At 42.2% G+C, this 16,461-nt stretch overlaps 1 protein-coding gene across 1 annotated transcript in view; it reads left to right on the top strand.

Annotated features, from left to right (window-relative positions):
* Positions 1-4,304, top strand: part of LOC134984680 (oocyte zinc finger protein XlCOF6-like) — a 71,020-nt gene extending 66,716 nt beyond the window's left edge. Inside the window, exon 7 of the mRNA XM_063950204.1 lies at positions 1,657-4,304. Coding sequence (XP_063806274.1) covers positions 1,657-3,308 — 1,652 coding nt within the window. The 3' untranslated portion in view covers positions 3,309-4,304. The remainder of the gene's footprint in view (positions 1-1,656) is intronic.
* Positions 4,305-16,461: the final 12,157 nt, after the last annotated feature.

The raw sequence follows: 16,461 nt of genomic DNA, 5'->3' as shown, positions 1-16,461 counted from the left end.
TTGGCCAGATCCCGTGTGACCTAAACATCCATTCTGTGACTGGGGCGGGATGCAAGGCAGGGCAATGGCTTTCATACAGAACCATCCGATCACAGGAATTGCTGGCATAGCGGTGGGATAATCCCAGGTGGCTTTTCGGTCACCTGACTGAAGAAGCAGAGTTAGGAGAGGAGTAACTGCAGCGCAGGAGTTCCGCCGGGTGGAGGTAGAGAGTGCTAAGGGTGTTGGCATCGAAGAGGGCGGTCTACCAGTGGACCTTCGTACAGAACCGGTGAGACTCACAATCCCCACCATCTCTACTAGCAGCAGCCATGTTTCATACCTAGCAGGGCCGGAGGTCCAACGTCCCGGGGGGGGGGGCGACATGGATACCTTAGCAGATTGACTAGTGGAATTCGGAGAAAGGGCAATGGAGCAAGAGTGCTTGATCATCACCTCACTTTCCAATATCACTGCCGGGCTCCGGTGACTGTGCGCAGCCCGTTCTGTCCCCAGCAGTAGCGGAAGAGCCAGTACTCCCACCTGAGGCAAAAGCGCCTCCAAGTCAGGTATCCGGAGCGTGCAGGAAAGACTGGGCACACTTAGCCCCAGAATACGGCCTATGGCTTCAGCTGCGTCACTAGGCTGCGGCAGTGAACGGTGAGCGGAGCGAGCGGCTTTAGGGCAGTAGGAGTAGTGGACTTATTAGATTGGGTCTTGGTCCCAGCGGCGACTGAGAGCTATCAGATAGGGTAGATAAGAAGCCACTTAGTGAGGAGAGGTCCAGAAAACACATCTGGATGGACCACGCTCCTCTTATTTATTATTTTATATACTAACAGGGGTGACAGGTGTGGTACATTCCTGCAAAGGCAGATCCAATCTCTTTCTCATCAGACTCTGCTGTCTTCCCTGCACTCTCACTCAGATGTTCACTGCTGCCAGTAGCACACGTATGAGAAGCAGAAGTATGGCGGCAACTGTATAGATTCTGATATGTAATTCTCTGTATCATACTTACCGTACACACATCATCCTTATTACTATTGAGAGAATAGAGGTAAGACACTGATGATGGGGGTGTAACAGGGTATTATAACCTAGCAGATGATGATTACATGGTGTATTGCATATAAAATACCTTGTTCCACACCTACTCTGCTGTAGCAATATACCTTATATAAGGGTGAGTAACACATGTACAGGCTTACCAGCGTATGAGCACACACATAAAGGAATGCTACCTTACCAATGCTTCCAGGAGTAACGTTAGGAGACATTTCTCTGATCCATCAGCTCATATGACTGATGTTATTGTTCATCTAGAATCTCCAATTCAAACGATATGTTCCCCATCCATTGTTTTACATTGGTGCTGACATAGGACATGGCGAGTGACTACATCTCCATTTATACTTCATGGTTAGTTACCAGTACAAGAGAGAGATATATCTAAGTCTTATTATAATATTACATTTGTTATTGTGAGTGTTCTCAGGAGGGTGGACACAATGATAGTCTGAGACACAATATTATAAAGCCTTCATTAAAAGTTGTGTTTTAATACACACACACATTTACAATTAAGTGTCTCAGAGTCGTCTTCTCCTATTGTTTACAAGATTAATATTGTTACAGAAAATGTCACATTTCCATAATATATTTTATTTCCAGCAGATGGACACACAAGCAGGAATATCACAGAAGGACATCTAATGTTATCCCCGGATTGTGACATAAAAGATAATGACAGCAGACAGGATTCTCCAGGAGCTAACCCCATTACCCCAATTATACATCCAGCTCTATCAGCTGATCCCCCTGATCCTGGGAAATGTTCTCCTGATCACTCTGATATTGGTGCATCTGTTACAGCTCTGACATTAGATACAGTGTTTCCCTGTTCTATAGATGCCAAATGTTTTATACAGAACACAAAGCTTATTACCCATCAGCCAGCTAAGACAGGTGAGAGGCCATTTCCATGTTCTGAGTGTGGGAAATGTTTTACATACAAATCACTTCTTGTAATACATAAGAGAATACATACAGGTGAGAAACCATATTCCTGTTCTGAGTGTGGGAAATGTTTTACATACAAATCAACTCTTGATGCACATAAGAGAAGTCACACAGGTACATCACCATTCCCATGTTCTGAGTGTGGGAAATATTTTGCACGGAAATCACAACTTGTTACACATCAGCAAAGTCACACAGGTGAGAGGCCATTTCCATGTTCTGAGTGTGGGAAATGTTTTGCATGGAAATCACAACTTATTACACATCAGCGAAGTCACACAGGTGAGAAGCCATTTCCATGTTCTGAGTGTGGGAAATGTTTTACCCAGAAATCACAACTTATTAAACATCAGCGAAGTCACACAGGTGAGAGGCCATTTCCATGTTCTGAGTGTGGGAAATGTTTTGCATGGAAATCACAACTTATTACACATCAGCGAAGTCACACAGGTGAGAAGCCATTTCCATGTCCTGAGTGTGGGAAATGTTTTGCACAGAAATCAGATCTTGTTAGTCATAACAGAAGTCACACAGGTGAGAATCCAATTTCTTGCTCTGAGTGTGGGAAATGTTTTACACGGAAATCACAACTTGTTACACATCAGCGAAGTCACACAGGTGAAAGGCCATTTCCATGTCCTGAGTGCGGGAAATGTTTTGCACAGAAATCAGATCTTGTTAGTCATAACAGAAGTCACACAGGTGAGAAGCCATTTTCTTGCTCTGAGTGTGGGAAATGTTTTGCCCGGAAATCACAACTTGTTATACATCGCAGAAGTCACACAGGTGCGAAGCCATTTTCTTGCTCCGAGTGTGGGAAATGTTTTACAATGAAATCACATCTTGTTAGACATCAGCAAAGTCACACAGGTGAGAAGCCATTTCCATGTTTTGAGTGTGGGAAAGGTTTTGCACGCAAATCAGCTCTTTTTATACATCACAGAAGTCACACAGGTGAGAAGCCATTTCCATGTTCTGAGTGTGGGAAAGGTTTTGCACACAAATCAGTTCTTGTTAAACATCACAGAAGTCACACAGGTGAGAAGCCATTTTCATGTTCTGAGTGTGGGAAATGTTTTACACAGAAATCACAACTTGTTACACACCAGAGAAGTCACACAGGTGAGAAGCCATTTCCATGTTCTAAGTGTGGGAAATGTTTTGCACAGAAATCACAACTTGTTACACACCAGAGAAGTCACACAGGTGAGAAGCCATTTCCATGTTCTAAGTGTGGGAAATGTTTTGCACAGAAATCACAACTTGTTACACACCAGAGAAGTCACACAGGTGAGAAGCCATGTTAATCTTCTGGAGTATACTTATCATTGCCATGCGTTGCTCTTCAAGTTTCTTTTCCTATCTCCTATGCTTTTTGCAAAATACATGCTCCTGCAGGGTGAAATAATCAGGTGTCATGCCCTCATCTACCACTGCTATGTAGATGACCTGTCTTTTGCTCCAAGTACTGAGAACCCAGTACCAATCCTAAATGTCTAGCTGAGCTCCAGGTGTGGGTGATGCCAGTTCGCTGTGACTCAAACCTGGTGAATCGTCCTTATGATAGAAGCTCACCAACAAAGGGCAGGGCTACAGCTCAGCTTTGCAAACCAACTAGACTTGTGCTTGGATCTTCAGAGTTACAAAATGCTGATCATGTGCGGATTCTTGGTGTCCTGGATTATGGAGTGACACTTAGACATCAGGTATCAGCCACAATCAGATCCTCATCTGAGGAACATAGCCAGACTCCAGCACTTATTTCCCTCAGAAGCTCTACCTACAGTCATACATGCATTGCATCATCACACATAGACTACTGTAATGTCCTCTACCTGGGTCTCCCAGCAAAAGAATTGTACCGCTTGTAGCTTTTACAGAATGCAGCAGCCAGGCTGTTACCTAACCAACCTGTTCCTGCCACATAACACCCATTCTCTGCTCCCTTCACCGGCTACCTGTAAGATGGTGACTCTATTACATAATCTTTCTGACTCTCCCAGCCCTAAATGACCAGGGTCCATGGTACCAGAAGCAGCTTCTGCCTCCTTACTGCCCTGCTTACTTCCATATGGAGATGAAGGACTGTTACCAGCAATACCAAGAATTCCCAAGCAGTGCTGAGATGTCAGGGGGGAGACAGAGTGGTGGCACTATTGCTGTAGTGGGGCCTGCCGAAGGCATTGTCAGTGGGTAATATTGTCCTCAAGCGGTGCTGAGGTGTCAGGGGGAGACACAGTGGCTGGCAGTAGTGGGGGGAAGACTGTGGGTGGCAGTAGTGGAGGAAGATGGGGCTTTGGAAGTACTGGGAGGAGATGGGGCGGGTGGCAGTATTGGGGGGGATATGGGGCAGATGGCAGTAGAGGGAGACGTCGGGTGGCAGTAGTGGGGGATACGGGGCGGATGGCAGTAGTGGGGGGAGACAGGGCGGATGGCAGTAGGGGGGGAGACGGTAGGGGCGAGCCACGACTGGCAGTAGGGGGAGAGACACTGTGGCAGTAGTGGGAGGGAGACAGGGTGGGTGTCATTACTGGGAGGAGACAGGGTGGTGGCAGTAGTGGGAGGAGACAGGGCAGGTGACAGCAGTGGGGGGAGATAGGGTGTATGGCTGCAGTGCAGTACCAGGGGCTGCTGGAGGCAGTAAAGAGGTGTATGTGTCCTGCACAGAACCAGTTGATAATTAGACTTAATGATGATGATGCTTCCTTATTTCTAATTAATCCCTTGTGTGTGTTACTGTTATTTGCTGTGTCAGCCTCTGCGTTCTGTGTAATAATCCTGAAAGTAGTGCTGCTACCGATCTCATATCATTTGTAGTAACTTGGAAAAGATGAGATATGAGGCCCGCCCGCATTCACCCCTTAGAGATGCGACCGCAATATGTGTGGCCGCTGCGCATGTGCATTTTGCCACCACCGGGTAAACTGCTGCGGGCCACTATTGTGGCTGGGTCTGAATGACCCGATAGTTTGTTGTGCAGAGTAAAGTATTTAGTAAGTTTAAAATATAGGCAAAAATCTGTGTATTAAAGATATAAAATAAAGTCGTTTAAAAGCAAAAGATTTCCAGTGTAATTTTGGCTATGTCCCATTTTGACAGCGCATTTGAATAGTGGGATTGATATTACAAGGGGGGGGGGGGGGGTGGAAGGGTCTCTCTGTGTAATTAAATAGTTTTATCATTTGTTGGTTTTAAATAAAATATGTCCATTCCAATGTTCTGTGGTTTGTTTTTTTTACTTGTAGGTGAATTAGGGTTGTTGTATATAAATATTAAACTTACCTGACCCTTGCCTGGAGATGTCCATTTATGAAGGTATGGGAGATACCCGCTTCAGTCCCTTCTTACATTTGGGTGATCCAGTAGTTTCGTGGGAATTAGCAGCAAATAATAAATGATAAATTGGCTCCATAACGTCTCACTGACCCTTTGATTTTTACAAAAATATATTACATATGCATTAACAACCATTAATTGAACAAGAAAAACAACGCAATTTAAAAACAAAAAAACTTTATATATAAAAAAAATAGAAGAAAATCACCAATTCTGGTCTGGACTCATTGACTCGATCAGGAGAACAAGAGCCTTTTTAGCAAGGACTATGCCAACAGTAACCAGTAGAGGAATCAAGCGTATCCCATAGAATATCAGTGCTGCCACCGTACATTGGGGAGAGAAGATAACGTGCAGATTTCTGAACAGTGCTCTTAGAAGGAACACAAGAAGTGCATTTATCACAATCATCAGAAGTCTAGGACAATGAGGTCAAGAAACCAACGCTGTGGTACTAATGACCTCAATACAGATCCCTTGGAGCAAGAGACTAGGGTAAGGCCAACAACAATTTTTCAAAAAAAAAAAAAAAAAACTGAAATGTTTTTTATTATAAATTTAAGAAATTAGGATGGTCCAGTACAGAGGACTATGTACTCAGCATAGTAGATAAAGACAACCTTTCTGTCAAACTTGACAGTTGGTAACACCCCTTTCTCCTAGGCGCCACACCCTTTAATATTAAATTATAGTGTTTTATATCGCTTTAATATTAAATTTTATATAAATTTATAGTGTTCGATATTAAACCGTATTAAAAATTTTCGCGTAACACCAGTCGCAGAGTGTCACGTAACACCAGTCGCAGAATGTCACGCAACGCAGCGCGTCAAATCAGGCGGATGAAAGATGCATATTACACAGTGTTAAAACCAGGTAGTTTTAGCAGCATTGATAAATATTATGGGTCGGTTAAAAATAAATTTAAAAGATCCGACGTAAGAAAGTGGTTACAAGAACAAGACGCCTACATGCTGCACAAGCCAGCAAGAAAAAACTATAAAAGGAACATGATTTGTGTATCGGGTATAAACCAACAGTGGCAATGCGATTTGGTCTCGCTGATAGATTTGTCAAAATACAACGATGGCGTTAAATACATATTAACAATCATCGATATATTCAGTAAGAGGGTGTGGGGTGAAAGTCTGACCGCTAAGAATGCAGCAACGGTCGCTAATGCTTTTGAAAAAATATTCCAGCGCGGCGATGTGCCGATGAAGCTACAAACCGATAATGGTAAAGAGTTTCTAAACAGAAACCTAAAAAAGGTGTTAGAAAAATACGGTATAAATCATTTCACGACCAATAACGATGTGAAAGCGGCTGTTATAGAGCGCTTCAATAGGACTTTAAAAACACGCATGTGGCGCTATTTCACGGCAAAGAATACCTACAGATATATAGACGTTTTACAAGACTTCATACGCAGCTATAATAACACATACCATAGAACGATTAAGTGCGCTCCAAACGATGTGAATGACTCTAACGCATTGAGTGTCTTCAAAACGACCTACGGTGATTACTTTAGAAGTAAGAAAGCCCCAGTTTGTTTAGGAATCGGTGACCACGTCCGTATTTCTAAATATAAGGACATATTTCAGAAAGGTTACGAACAGAGCTTTTCTGAGGAGATTTTTGTTGTACATAGTGTGAACACTAAAGGGATTAAACCGCTTTATAAGTTGGCAGATCTGTATGGTGAAGTTATAACAGGTAGTTTTTACCCCGAAGAGCTTCAAAGCATACCAAAAAACTATAACAGAGTTTACAAAGTGGAAAAGATTTTAAAAAATAAGACGGTCAGAGGCCGTAAATACGCGTTAGTCAAGTGGCGCGGGTACCCCGCAAAATTTAACCGTTGGGTCGCAGCATCGGTGATAAAAGACATATAAAGATCATCAGTATCTAACAAGACGAGCGATGGATGACAAGTCGTTCTACATAACCTTACCCAGCAACGCATCGGCTGTTACCTTCCCGCAAAATAAGATTTCTAACTATACGACAAAGTTGGCTAAACCGATAGACTTAAATGGCGAATGGGAAGTGGCACTTACTGAGATACAATACCCGCATACGTGGAATACATTGGATTTACAAGATTGTAGACTGCAATTATCATGGGATGGAACGGCGGAACAGCCGGTGGCGAGAGTCGCGAGTTTGTGCATTAAACCCGGTTTTTATGAAACAATCGAAGCGTTACTGAACGTAATCAACGCTGAAATTGTACAACTGAAACTGGACGTTGGATTAAGACTAACGTATGATCCATTTGCACGCGTTGTAACATGTGACAGTAAACTGTTGTATCAAATCCACGCCGGTTCTAAGCTGACATGGATACTGGGTTTACAACCTAAAACTAATATTTCTAAACCATGCGCCGACATCAAAGGTGGCCAATATACGATGTACGTGTACACAGACATTATCGAACACCAACGGGTCGGGGGTAGTTATGTACCGCTACTTCGCACTGTTGAAATGAAGGGTTATAACAATGAGGTTGTCACAATACGATACGAGAAACCCGATTACGTACCATTGTGCAAAACACATTTTGACACGATAGCCATAGAGATAAAGAACGACCAAAATGAGAACATGGCATTTAAGTTTGGGAAAGCGATCGTGAAGCTACACTTCAGACGCCGCAAAACTGAATTTTATTAACTAAGCAGAATGGTCGCTGTTAAAAATTATGGCGATCCGGGACTCTATGCGCAATATTATAAATCTCAAGCCGGTAATGGATTACCAGGTTTTCACGGCAGCGCATACATGTACGGCTGCGGTTTAGGCGGTATTTTTCGAAGTCTTTTCAGAAAAGCTGTTCCTCTTTTCCGGAGAGGTTTAGAGTTGGCTAAACCGCATATGAAGACAGCGGTTCGTAATATAGCGAAAGATGTTATCGGGCAAGCCACAACGGCCGTTGTGAATAAGATACACGAGGCGAACCAAGCAAAGCAAGACGGTTCAGGACTAATATATACAAGAAAAGGCGTGTCTAAAAGAAAACGGAAGCGTATGATAACGCTTCCGCCTTGGGACATACCCTTTTTAAATAAAAAACAGACGACGCAACTCAAAGAAGAAGAGAAAGCCGAAGAGTGCCGTTGGTGATATTTTTTAAACATGTCTTTCATACACCACGAATCCGTTGAATGTGCAAAAACAGAGCTGGATCTTTTTGACGTGCCCCCGACACAAACTAGCATAGAGAAAAGTCTATACATCGAAGTTCAACCTTTAGCTGCGTTATCCGACACAGCTCCGCTTGAATTTTATATAGCAGCCAGCGGTGAACACTACTACGATCTGAACAATACGCTGTTGTACGTGACATGTAAGATCGTACGAACCAATAACACGCCGATACCGCAAGGTGCGCGGGTCGCGCTTATTAATTACCCAATAGCGACTTTATTCAACCAAGTGGATGTAACTTTGGGCGACAGGCTCATATCACAATCCAACGATCTTTACGCATACCGCGCGTACATTGAGACTATATTAAATTACAGCTCGGACGCATTGTCAACAAAACACACAACAGGATTATTTTACAAAGATGCGGATGGTGAATTTAACAACACGGCGCTGGACGGCCCGAATACGGGATTCAAAAAACGAGCAGGCGCAACAGCGCAGAGTCGCACTGTTGAACTGCTAGGCCCGCTTCACTGCGACCTTTTCCATCAACTTAAACTAATTTTAAACGCCGTTGATCTGAAGATTAAACTAACCAGAAACAAAGACGCATTCTGCTTAATGTCGTCTGAGGCGGATGCCTTTGAAATACAGATCACAGCTGCATCCCTGTTCGTGAAAAGAGTTCAGGTCTCACCGGCCGTGCGGATTGGGCACGCGCAGGCTCTGTTAAACGGTAACGCAAAATACGCGATTGACCGCGTTGGGATGAAAATCTACAGCGTACCAACAGGCAGTAGAGTATTTAATCTAGAAAATTTATTTTTAGGACAAGTGCCGAAAACAGTTATAGCCGGTTTCGTGGATAACGAATCATTTTCAGGAATCCATAACCGGAACCCCCTGTGCTTTGAACATAAAAATGTAAGTTTTGCGTCCCTTTATCTGGATGGAACGCCGCACCCCGCCAAGCCATTTCAACCCGACTTTGAAAGCGGTAATGCTGTAAGAGAGTATATGTCACTCATACAGATCACAAATAAGCAGAAATCTGACAATGGTATACTGATTGACCGCGAAGAGTACCTCAGGGGCTACACGCTATTTGCTTTTGACCTTTCACCAGAACAGGAGTGTGGAGAACACCTTTCCCTGATAAGAACAGGCAATCTACGTGCCGAATTCCGCTTTGCAGAAGCGTTGGACCGGACAGTCAATGTGATAATATACGCTCTATTTCATAACATCATCGAGATTAATCAAAGGCGCAATGTTCTGTACGATTATCTATAAATGAAATAAACTAACACTACGCTGCTGAAAAAATGAACACATTACAGATAAACTGTATTCTGTACGCCGTGCAAAGCACAAGGCATATTTTTAAAGGAACGTATCCGTGCGATATGTTGCCGGTCAGTAAACTGTCGCAATATCCCTGCGCGTTTGTAATCAATACGCATAGCAGCGGGCAGCCGGGTGAGCACTGGTTGGCCGCTTATTTTAACGAAAAGCGTGAATGTTACTTTTTTGATTCTTACGGGTTAGCCCCTGACAGCCCCCTATTCCCAAAAGCAATAATACATTTTTTAAACTTGAATTCAAAAAGTGTTTATCACCAAAATAAGCAGTTGCAAAATTTTAACAGTACCGTTTGCGGTCAATATTGCATATACTTTATATTTTACATGTGTAAAAAATACAAATATGTGGATGTACTGGCCCGTTTTAGTGATGACACAAAACGTAATGATTGTTTTGTTTCAAATTTTGTAAGACGACTCCCAAGAAGCCATTGTCTGAGTCATTATGCATATAGATATATACAGAATTGTGTAACTTGTAACCAACGCTGTGCGTGAAGCGTTTTATGTACAACGTGTCATAACTATGACACGTTGTACATAAAACGTTTCACGCACAACGCTGTGTGTGAAGCGTGTTACGCACAACGTTGTATTGTTTGTGTAACTTGTAATCAACATTCTGTTTGATACGTTTTATGTACAACGCATCATATCTATGATGTTTTTTCTAATAAACAACGTTGTTTATTAAACTTTATATCGTGTGCTTGAAATTTCTTCCGTTTACTGCAATAGAAACAAAGAAAACGTTGTTTTATAAAGCATAAGCATATTTTATTGATATATGTATATATATATATATATATAACACAGTAAAGAAGCATTTAAAACATTACATAAAATATTATTGACATAAGTTAAACATTGTGGTGCAAAATACCAACACAAAATACAGTGTATAAAAATAATATAAATTAGTTATATGTTATAGTTTCAGCCACTGTGAATCCTGAAATAGATTTACGGATCTTTTCCTAGGCAGTAAGTAACCGTGCGGTGTTGTTAAACCTGGGGGACTTAAAACATTTATTCGACCTTTGTTAAGGGTTTGTAACGACATGGGCGATGTCACAGCGCCATCAGAGTCATCCTGCTTCTCAGCTTTTAATCGTTCTAAACACATTCTATTCCCCGCATTGGCTATGACGGTTGAGGGAATATTCAATTCAGACATTGCCCGCATAAATTCAGGCCAACCATTCGGTATATTACGGATCGACACACCGTTACTTTGCGTGATGCTTCTTATTAAATCTAACATGTTGGAACCAGGCACAGTGACGCCTTTGTACAGAAACTCCCCTTTACTGTTCCAGTCTGTGATGTGTTTAGAGCGTGTCATTTTACTCAATAGTATTTCACAGTTTTTCTTATACCTGTCATTAACACCGCTCAAAAGCTCATGATAAACAGCATCGGGGGCAATAGGCTGTGTCGTATTATTTGATTCATCAACAGATTTTGCAACGGGTGATGAAAGAGCTAAAGTTGACATTTCACTATCAGCCTGTTTACTCAACACCAGGTATCTCTGCAACAACATTGTATATCGCTTTGCTTTTTCATATTCTGATAAATCATTATTCTGTAGTATTTTCACGATCTCTACATCTAGACCGTGCGTTGCTGTTTTACGTATGTCGTCGCTGTTCGGTTTATTATGTAAACGTTCTATCTGATTCTGAGGCACCAGATACATTTTCTCAGCGTACTCCATCAGCGATTAGACAATAGTCCTGTAATTAGCGGTATAGCAAAACCAAGCAGCGAACCGATAAAACCACCCGACTGTTTAACCAACCTCTTCTTTTTTCCAATGGCACATTTCTTATTACAAAGTGATTTTATAAGCGCACGCTTCTTTTTAAGGTAGTTCAGCTGCCGTTGAGACAGCGGTATTTTGCCTTTAAGCGTGTTGAGCGCTATCTCACAAATAGCCGTGACTAAATCGTTTGAAGCGTTGGATAAAATAGCATTTCTTTGGATTGGTGTTGCTTTAATTAACGTTTTTAAAAGCACCCAATTACGTCTTATCCGCCCCGACATGTTCACCGTTGTTAGAATGACAACAAATGACTAAAGGTTGTACTGTTATAGCTTTATAGAACCACGCTTCTTAATGACAAAAGCGACAGGCGTGTCTGGTGGGAATAAGCCGCTTCGTAAACGATAATCGTCAAGAGCGTTGTTTCTTAAATCAACCAGCAAATACCCATAAGGGGCCGCCGTCGCGGATTCATAGGATTCGAGAAAAAAACGATGTTTCAATGGGTACATTTGTCTTGCCAGAATGCCCACCTGCATTTTATCCCTGGGGTTTTTGAACAGGACCATATATTTTGTGTTTAAATGTATATTTCTGCTCTTTTTACCTTGACAAAATATGTTTTGGACAAGGTACAGGATACTGAGATTACGATGATGTACATACTTTGTGAAAGCCTTCTCAACCTCAGAATTATTACTTGCCGCGTCCATCAAATCATCAATCACTGTTAAATTAATCTTATCAGGGGGAAAAAGTTGATCATCGCTAAAAAGACTCTGGTAACCCCTCTATAAAGCGCGTACCGGGGTAATCACGCAGAAGTTGGTCGTATATAGGTTGCCAACAGGTGTAAAACCAAACAACATTATCAGGTACATGAGTCATATGTGTTGCAGCGTGTTGCAACAGCATTTTGACAAAATAACTTTTACCCGAATTGGACGGTCCCGCTAAAATACATGAGAAAGGGTGTTGAAATCTGGTGTCCATCTTAATAGCCGAACGGCAGTGTTGTGAAGTTGTCCGTAAGAGACCGTTTAGTATAAACACACCTTTGCGTCTTCTGCAAAGTACGCGTCTCTATCTGCCAGCACTTTTTCACACGTACTATACCGGGTTGACGGATCACAACCTTTTTCTGGTCATCGCCTTCGGGGTTTAAAGGATAATCTAAGACCAGTTCTTTCAGGCTGTCAAAGTTAACGTGCTGCGCATTATCAACATTGAGCGTTATACCTTTAACTTTTAAACAGGTCTTTCCGTTGTTTAGTCGATAGCCGTATGACTTGGGACCGGCTGAGACAAATTCTGTTATATGTGTGCCTGTGGGCAGTTCGCTGGTCAACTCACCTAAATAATCACCCAATGGCCGGCTCCAGTCACCGGGTCTACTGACAAAAATTACAGAATCGGTGTCGTGATAAAGACATTTATCTTGTAATCTATACAGTAGTTTGTACAGTTCAACACGTGCATAAGCCGTTGTAAAGATGGCTATAGTTACATTTGAAATTGCACCCCTGGTGTAATGATCTTTGGCATACTTCCAATTTACCATAACTGTATCATCGTCAATAAAATCCAAAGCGGACACGTCATAGTACGGTAAGAACGCGTATTCAAAAAGTTTGTCGGGGTCGGTCACTAGACACGTATTGGGCATGTTGCTACGTTGACCAAATTTACCCCATAAGGAATTTAAAAACAATTTTGAAATTTGTCTTTTAGCGGGGTTGATTTCTATGTGTTCGGGTCGTAAAGACACGCCTTCATTTTTTTGATAGGCGTCTATATACTCTTGGCGTTTCTCGGCGTCTGTACACCATTCGGGATAACCAGAGGCCTCTTGTTTATCCCTGAGGTGCGTTTTAATGTAGCCTGAAAACAATTTGTCAGATCTCTCATCAAAATGCCACACCTCATAGATTTTACATACCTTGTACCCCATTTCTACAGCCAAGTTTAGTTCCACGGTACACCATGTACCGATGAGCGCACGTTTTTCTGAATCATGAACGCACGGCTCAGTCTGTCCAGACTCAGCGCATGTGCGACATAATGGAAACATTAACTTGCCGCCCATTTTAACCGGCAGAACCGGAAAGAATAGGCCACGAGGTGGGTAAACTTTAACCCTGGCAAAACCGAAATACTTTGTGACATCACCAAAGTCCTTATAAATAATGCGTGGGTGCTGTATAGGATACGTTTTGGTTTTATTAACATACGGATAGAGGCTGGTGAAATCAAAATAGTGTATTTTTTCATCACAGCCTGTTTTGTGATACAGCTTTATGGCGTTTGTGCGCCCGCCATAAAGAGCATCACGTGGCTCCAAGGGTTCGGGTAATTCTTTACCCTTCAGAAAAGCCTGTAGATCCGCATCAGAATCTAGCATAGACTTCCATTCACAACCCCAGATTTCACGTATCTGAAATCCACAACGTTTAAGGTAGTGCAACTTTACCTGCGTCTTGTGGTGTAATTGACCGTAGGTCATTTTAGTCAGTTTGTTTTTATCATCGGCATTGTAACAAGCACCACAGCCGTGATAAAAACAACCTTGGAATTCAAATGCAGTGGGTGTTCCGTTAATCACGGCATAACCATCCAGGCTGTATTTACCAACTTTCTTCTCACCCCCTTGTAAAGCGTGTCTTATACTCACCCCTTCTTTGTGTTCTATGTACATTAACCACTGTATGGCTGGCGTTGAGTAACGCTTCTGCGTCTTGTGATAGTTATCACCCGGTACAAGCACCAGTGTCTTTTCCTGTAAAAATTTACACCGGTACATGGCCATGCATACGCTCGCCAACGTAACTAATTGAAAAGCCTCGATGTGACGTTTAACCACAACCTTTTTTTTTTTCTTTGTTATTAGAAACTCCTGTTCTGTCATGGCTATAACAGCAGATCTGAAAGCATCACAAGCTTTTTGTAATATTTTCACATCGTCTTTACAATATCGTACGAGCTCTTTTTGAAAGTTAAACGATTTGTGTACAGACTGTTTATACCAAGCTGTAAACTCATATAATTCATCAGGCATCATGTATTGTGGACCAAAATACTCTATTGACGCCATAGCTCCTATGTAATTTTGGTTATCAGCTGTGTTAAAAAAATGTGGGAAATAACCTTTGGTACCGTCACATCCCATCGCCTTTGGTAACTTGCTAAGCCGCATAGGTAAAAAATTTAAAGAGTCGATAAATCTTATCTTCAAATCTTTTACCGTGATGCACATTATGTTGCCGCCTCTAGATAATAATTCCATCTTTAATTTCTCCTTAATCAGCTGGCGCAGCACAAAATACGCATCATAGCGACCCGCATTATGGGCTATGAATGTGTAATGCACAAATTTTGGTTTCATGAACGTCTTTACAAAGTCTTCGATACACGCAACACCCTTAAACTCCCAGTCTTTCTCCCCCGTTAATGTTAAAGCGTAACAGTAGTTTGGTATGTGCACACCCGTCTCCTGCATACACTCAAAATCATAAAAGATGTATTTCTTTGTGGGCTCTTCCAACTTGATGGTTTGTATATAGCACAAATGGTTCGAAAACCCATCAACGAATACCTTACAAATGGGACACTTTAGGCCTCGGCAGTTATGATCTGTTCGCCTGTAGAGACAACACTTGTCACAATATACATGTTCAAGACAGGATATTTTGTGATCAAGAGCTAAAGCTTTGTGTTGCTCTAAACACTCGTTTGATTGACAAAATACCCTACACACCGAACACCTTAACGCCGTCACACCGTCGTCAATACAAGCCGGCCTGTGACAAGCCTTACAAAAGAAAAGACAATCGTGATTATTTCTATGATGGTAAGCGCTATGACAACGGACGCAATAATATCGGGCTCGAAGAAACGCTTTGATATCGAGTATCCCATAAAAATGACAATCGTGATATAACACAAACAGTGTGTCTTTGTAACGTTTGTCCGTACAGTAATATTTCCAATTCCCTTGATTATAATAGAGGATATTGATAGAAGCATTTAAATAATTTTCAAAAATTGCAACAGCGCTAAAGCTGACCGCTTTATCAAGCGGAAGATTCAAAGCTTTATGTAGTTGGATCGCTCTCTCCTGTATTACATGGTCATCGGCATTGTTACCTTTATCCAGAAGTTTACAGACGCTAGCGGCCAAACACAGGTTATTACCTATGCTTCTGTAGTCATAGAGGTATCTCTTTCTCTTATTTATTATTAAACTTTGGGGCAGGCATTGTAAACTCCTCCCAGTCAAGCCAGACCATGCCCTGTTCCTAAAAATACTGATCACAAATCTTAAGCCTGTGGATAATAAGAATTCAGCGTTACTTTGAAGCGTGTTTGTAATCTGATTCAAAAAACTGGCAGCGTCTAATGTTTCTTGCGGCTTACGATGCGAATATATGGCATTGTGTAACCCACCACCCTCCAATCTAAGCTGAACACGGTCGGCAGGATCCGCACCTGCGAGGACGCCATCGAGCATGGACTGTATCGCAGTATGAATGGCTCGCACCCCCTCTACAAATGATGTAACCCTGTCCAAATTAAAAAACCGATAGTGATTGTGGTACTCAACGGCTCTGAAATTCGGTCGTTGTCGTTCATAGCTGTTAATTGCTTCTATGTATACATGTTGCCGACCTTCGTCATTACCGGGTGACTCAACACTGCCTGCATCATCATATATGGGGCTTGCATTGCGCTCAATATTGTCAGCCTGTGATTCGTCATTCGGTAATGCATGGGGTGGGGATTGATCTAAATCTACATGCCTCGCACTGTGCTGACCGCCTACCACATGTTCCCTGT

This window comes from Pseudophryne corroboree, assembly GCF_028390025.1.
Source record: "Pseudophryne corroboree isolate aPseCor3 chromosome 3 unlocalized genomic scaffold, aPseCor3.hap2 SUPER_3_unloc_72, whole genome shotgun sequence".
Classification (NCBI taxonomy): Eukaryota; Metazoa; Chordata; class Amphibia; order Anura; family Myobatrachidae; genus Pseudophryne; species Pseudophryne corroboree.
This window is presented reverse-complemented; position numbering and strand designations above follow the sequence as displayed.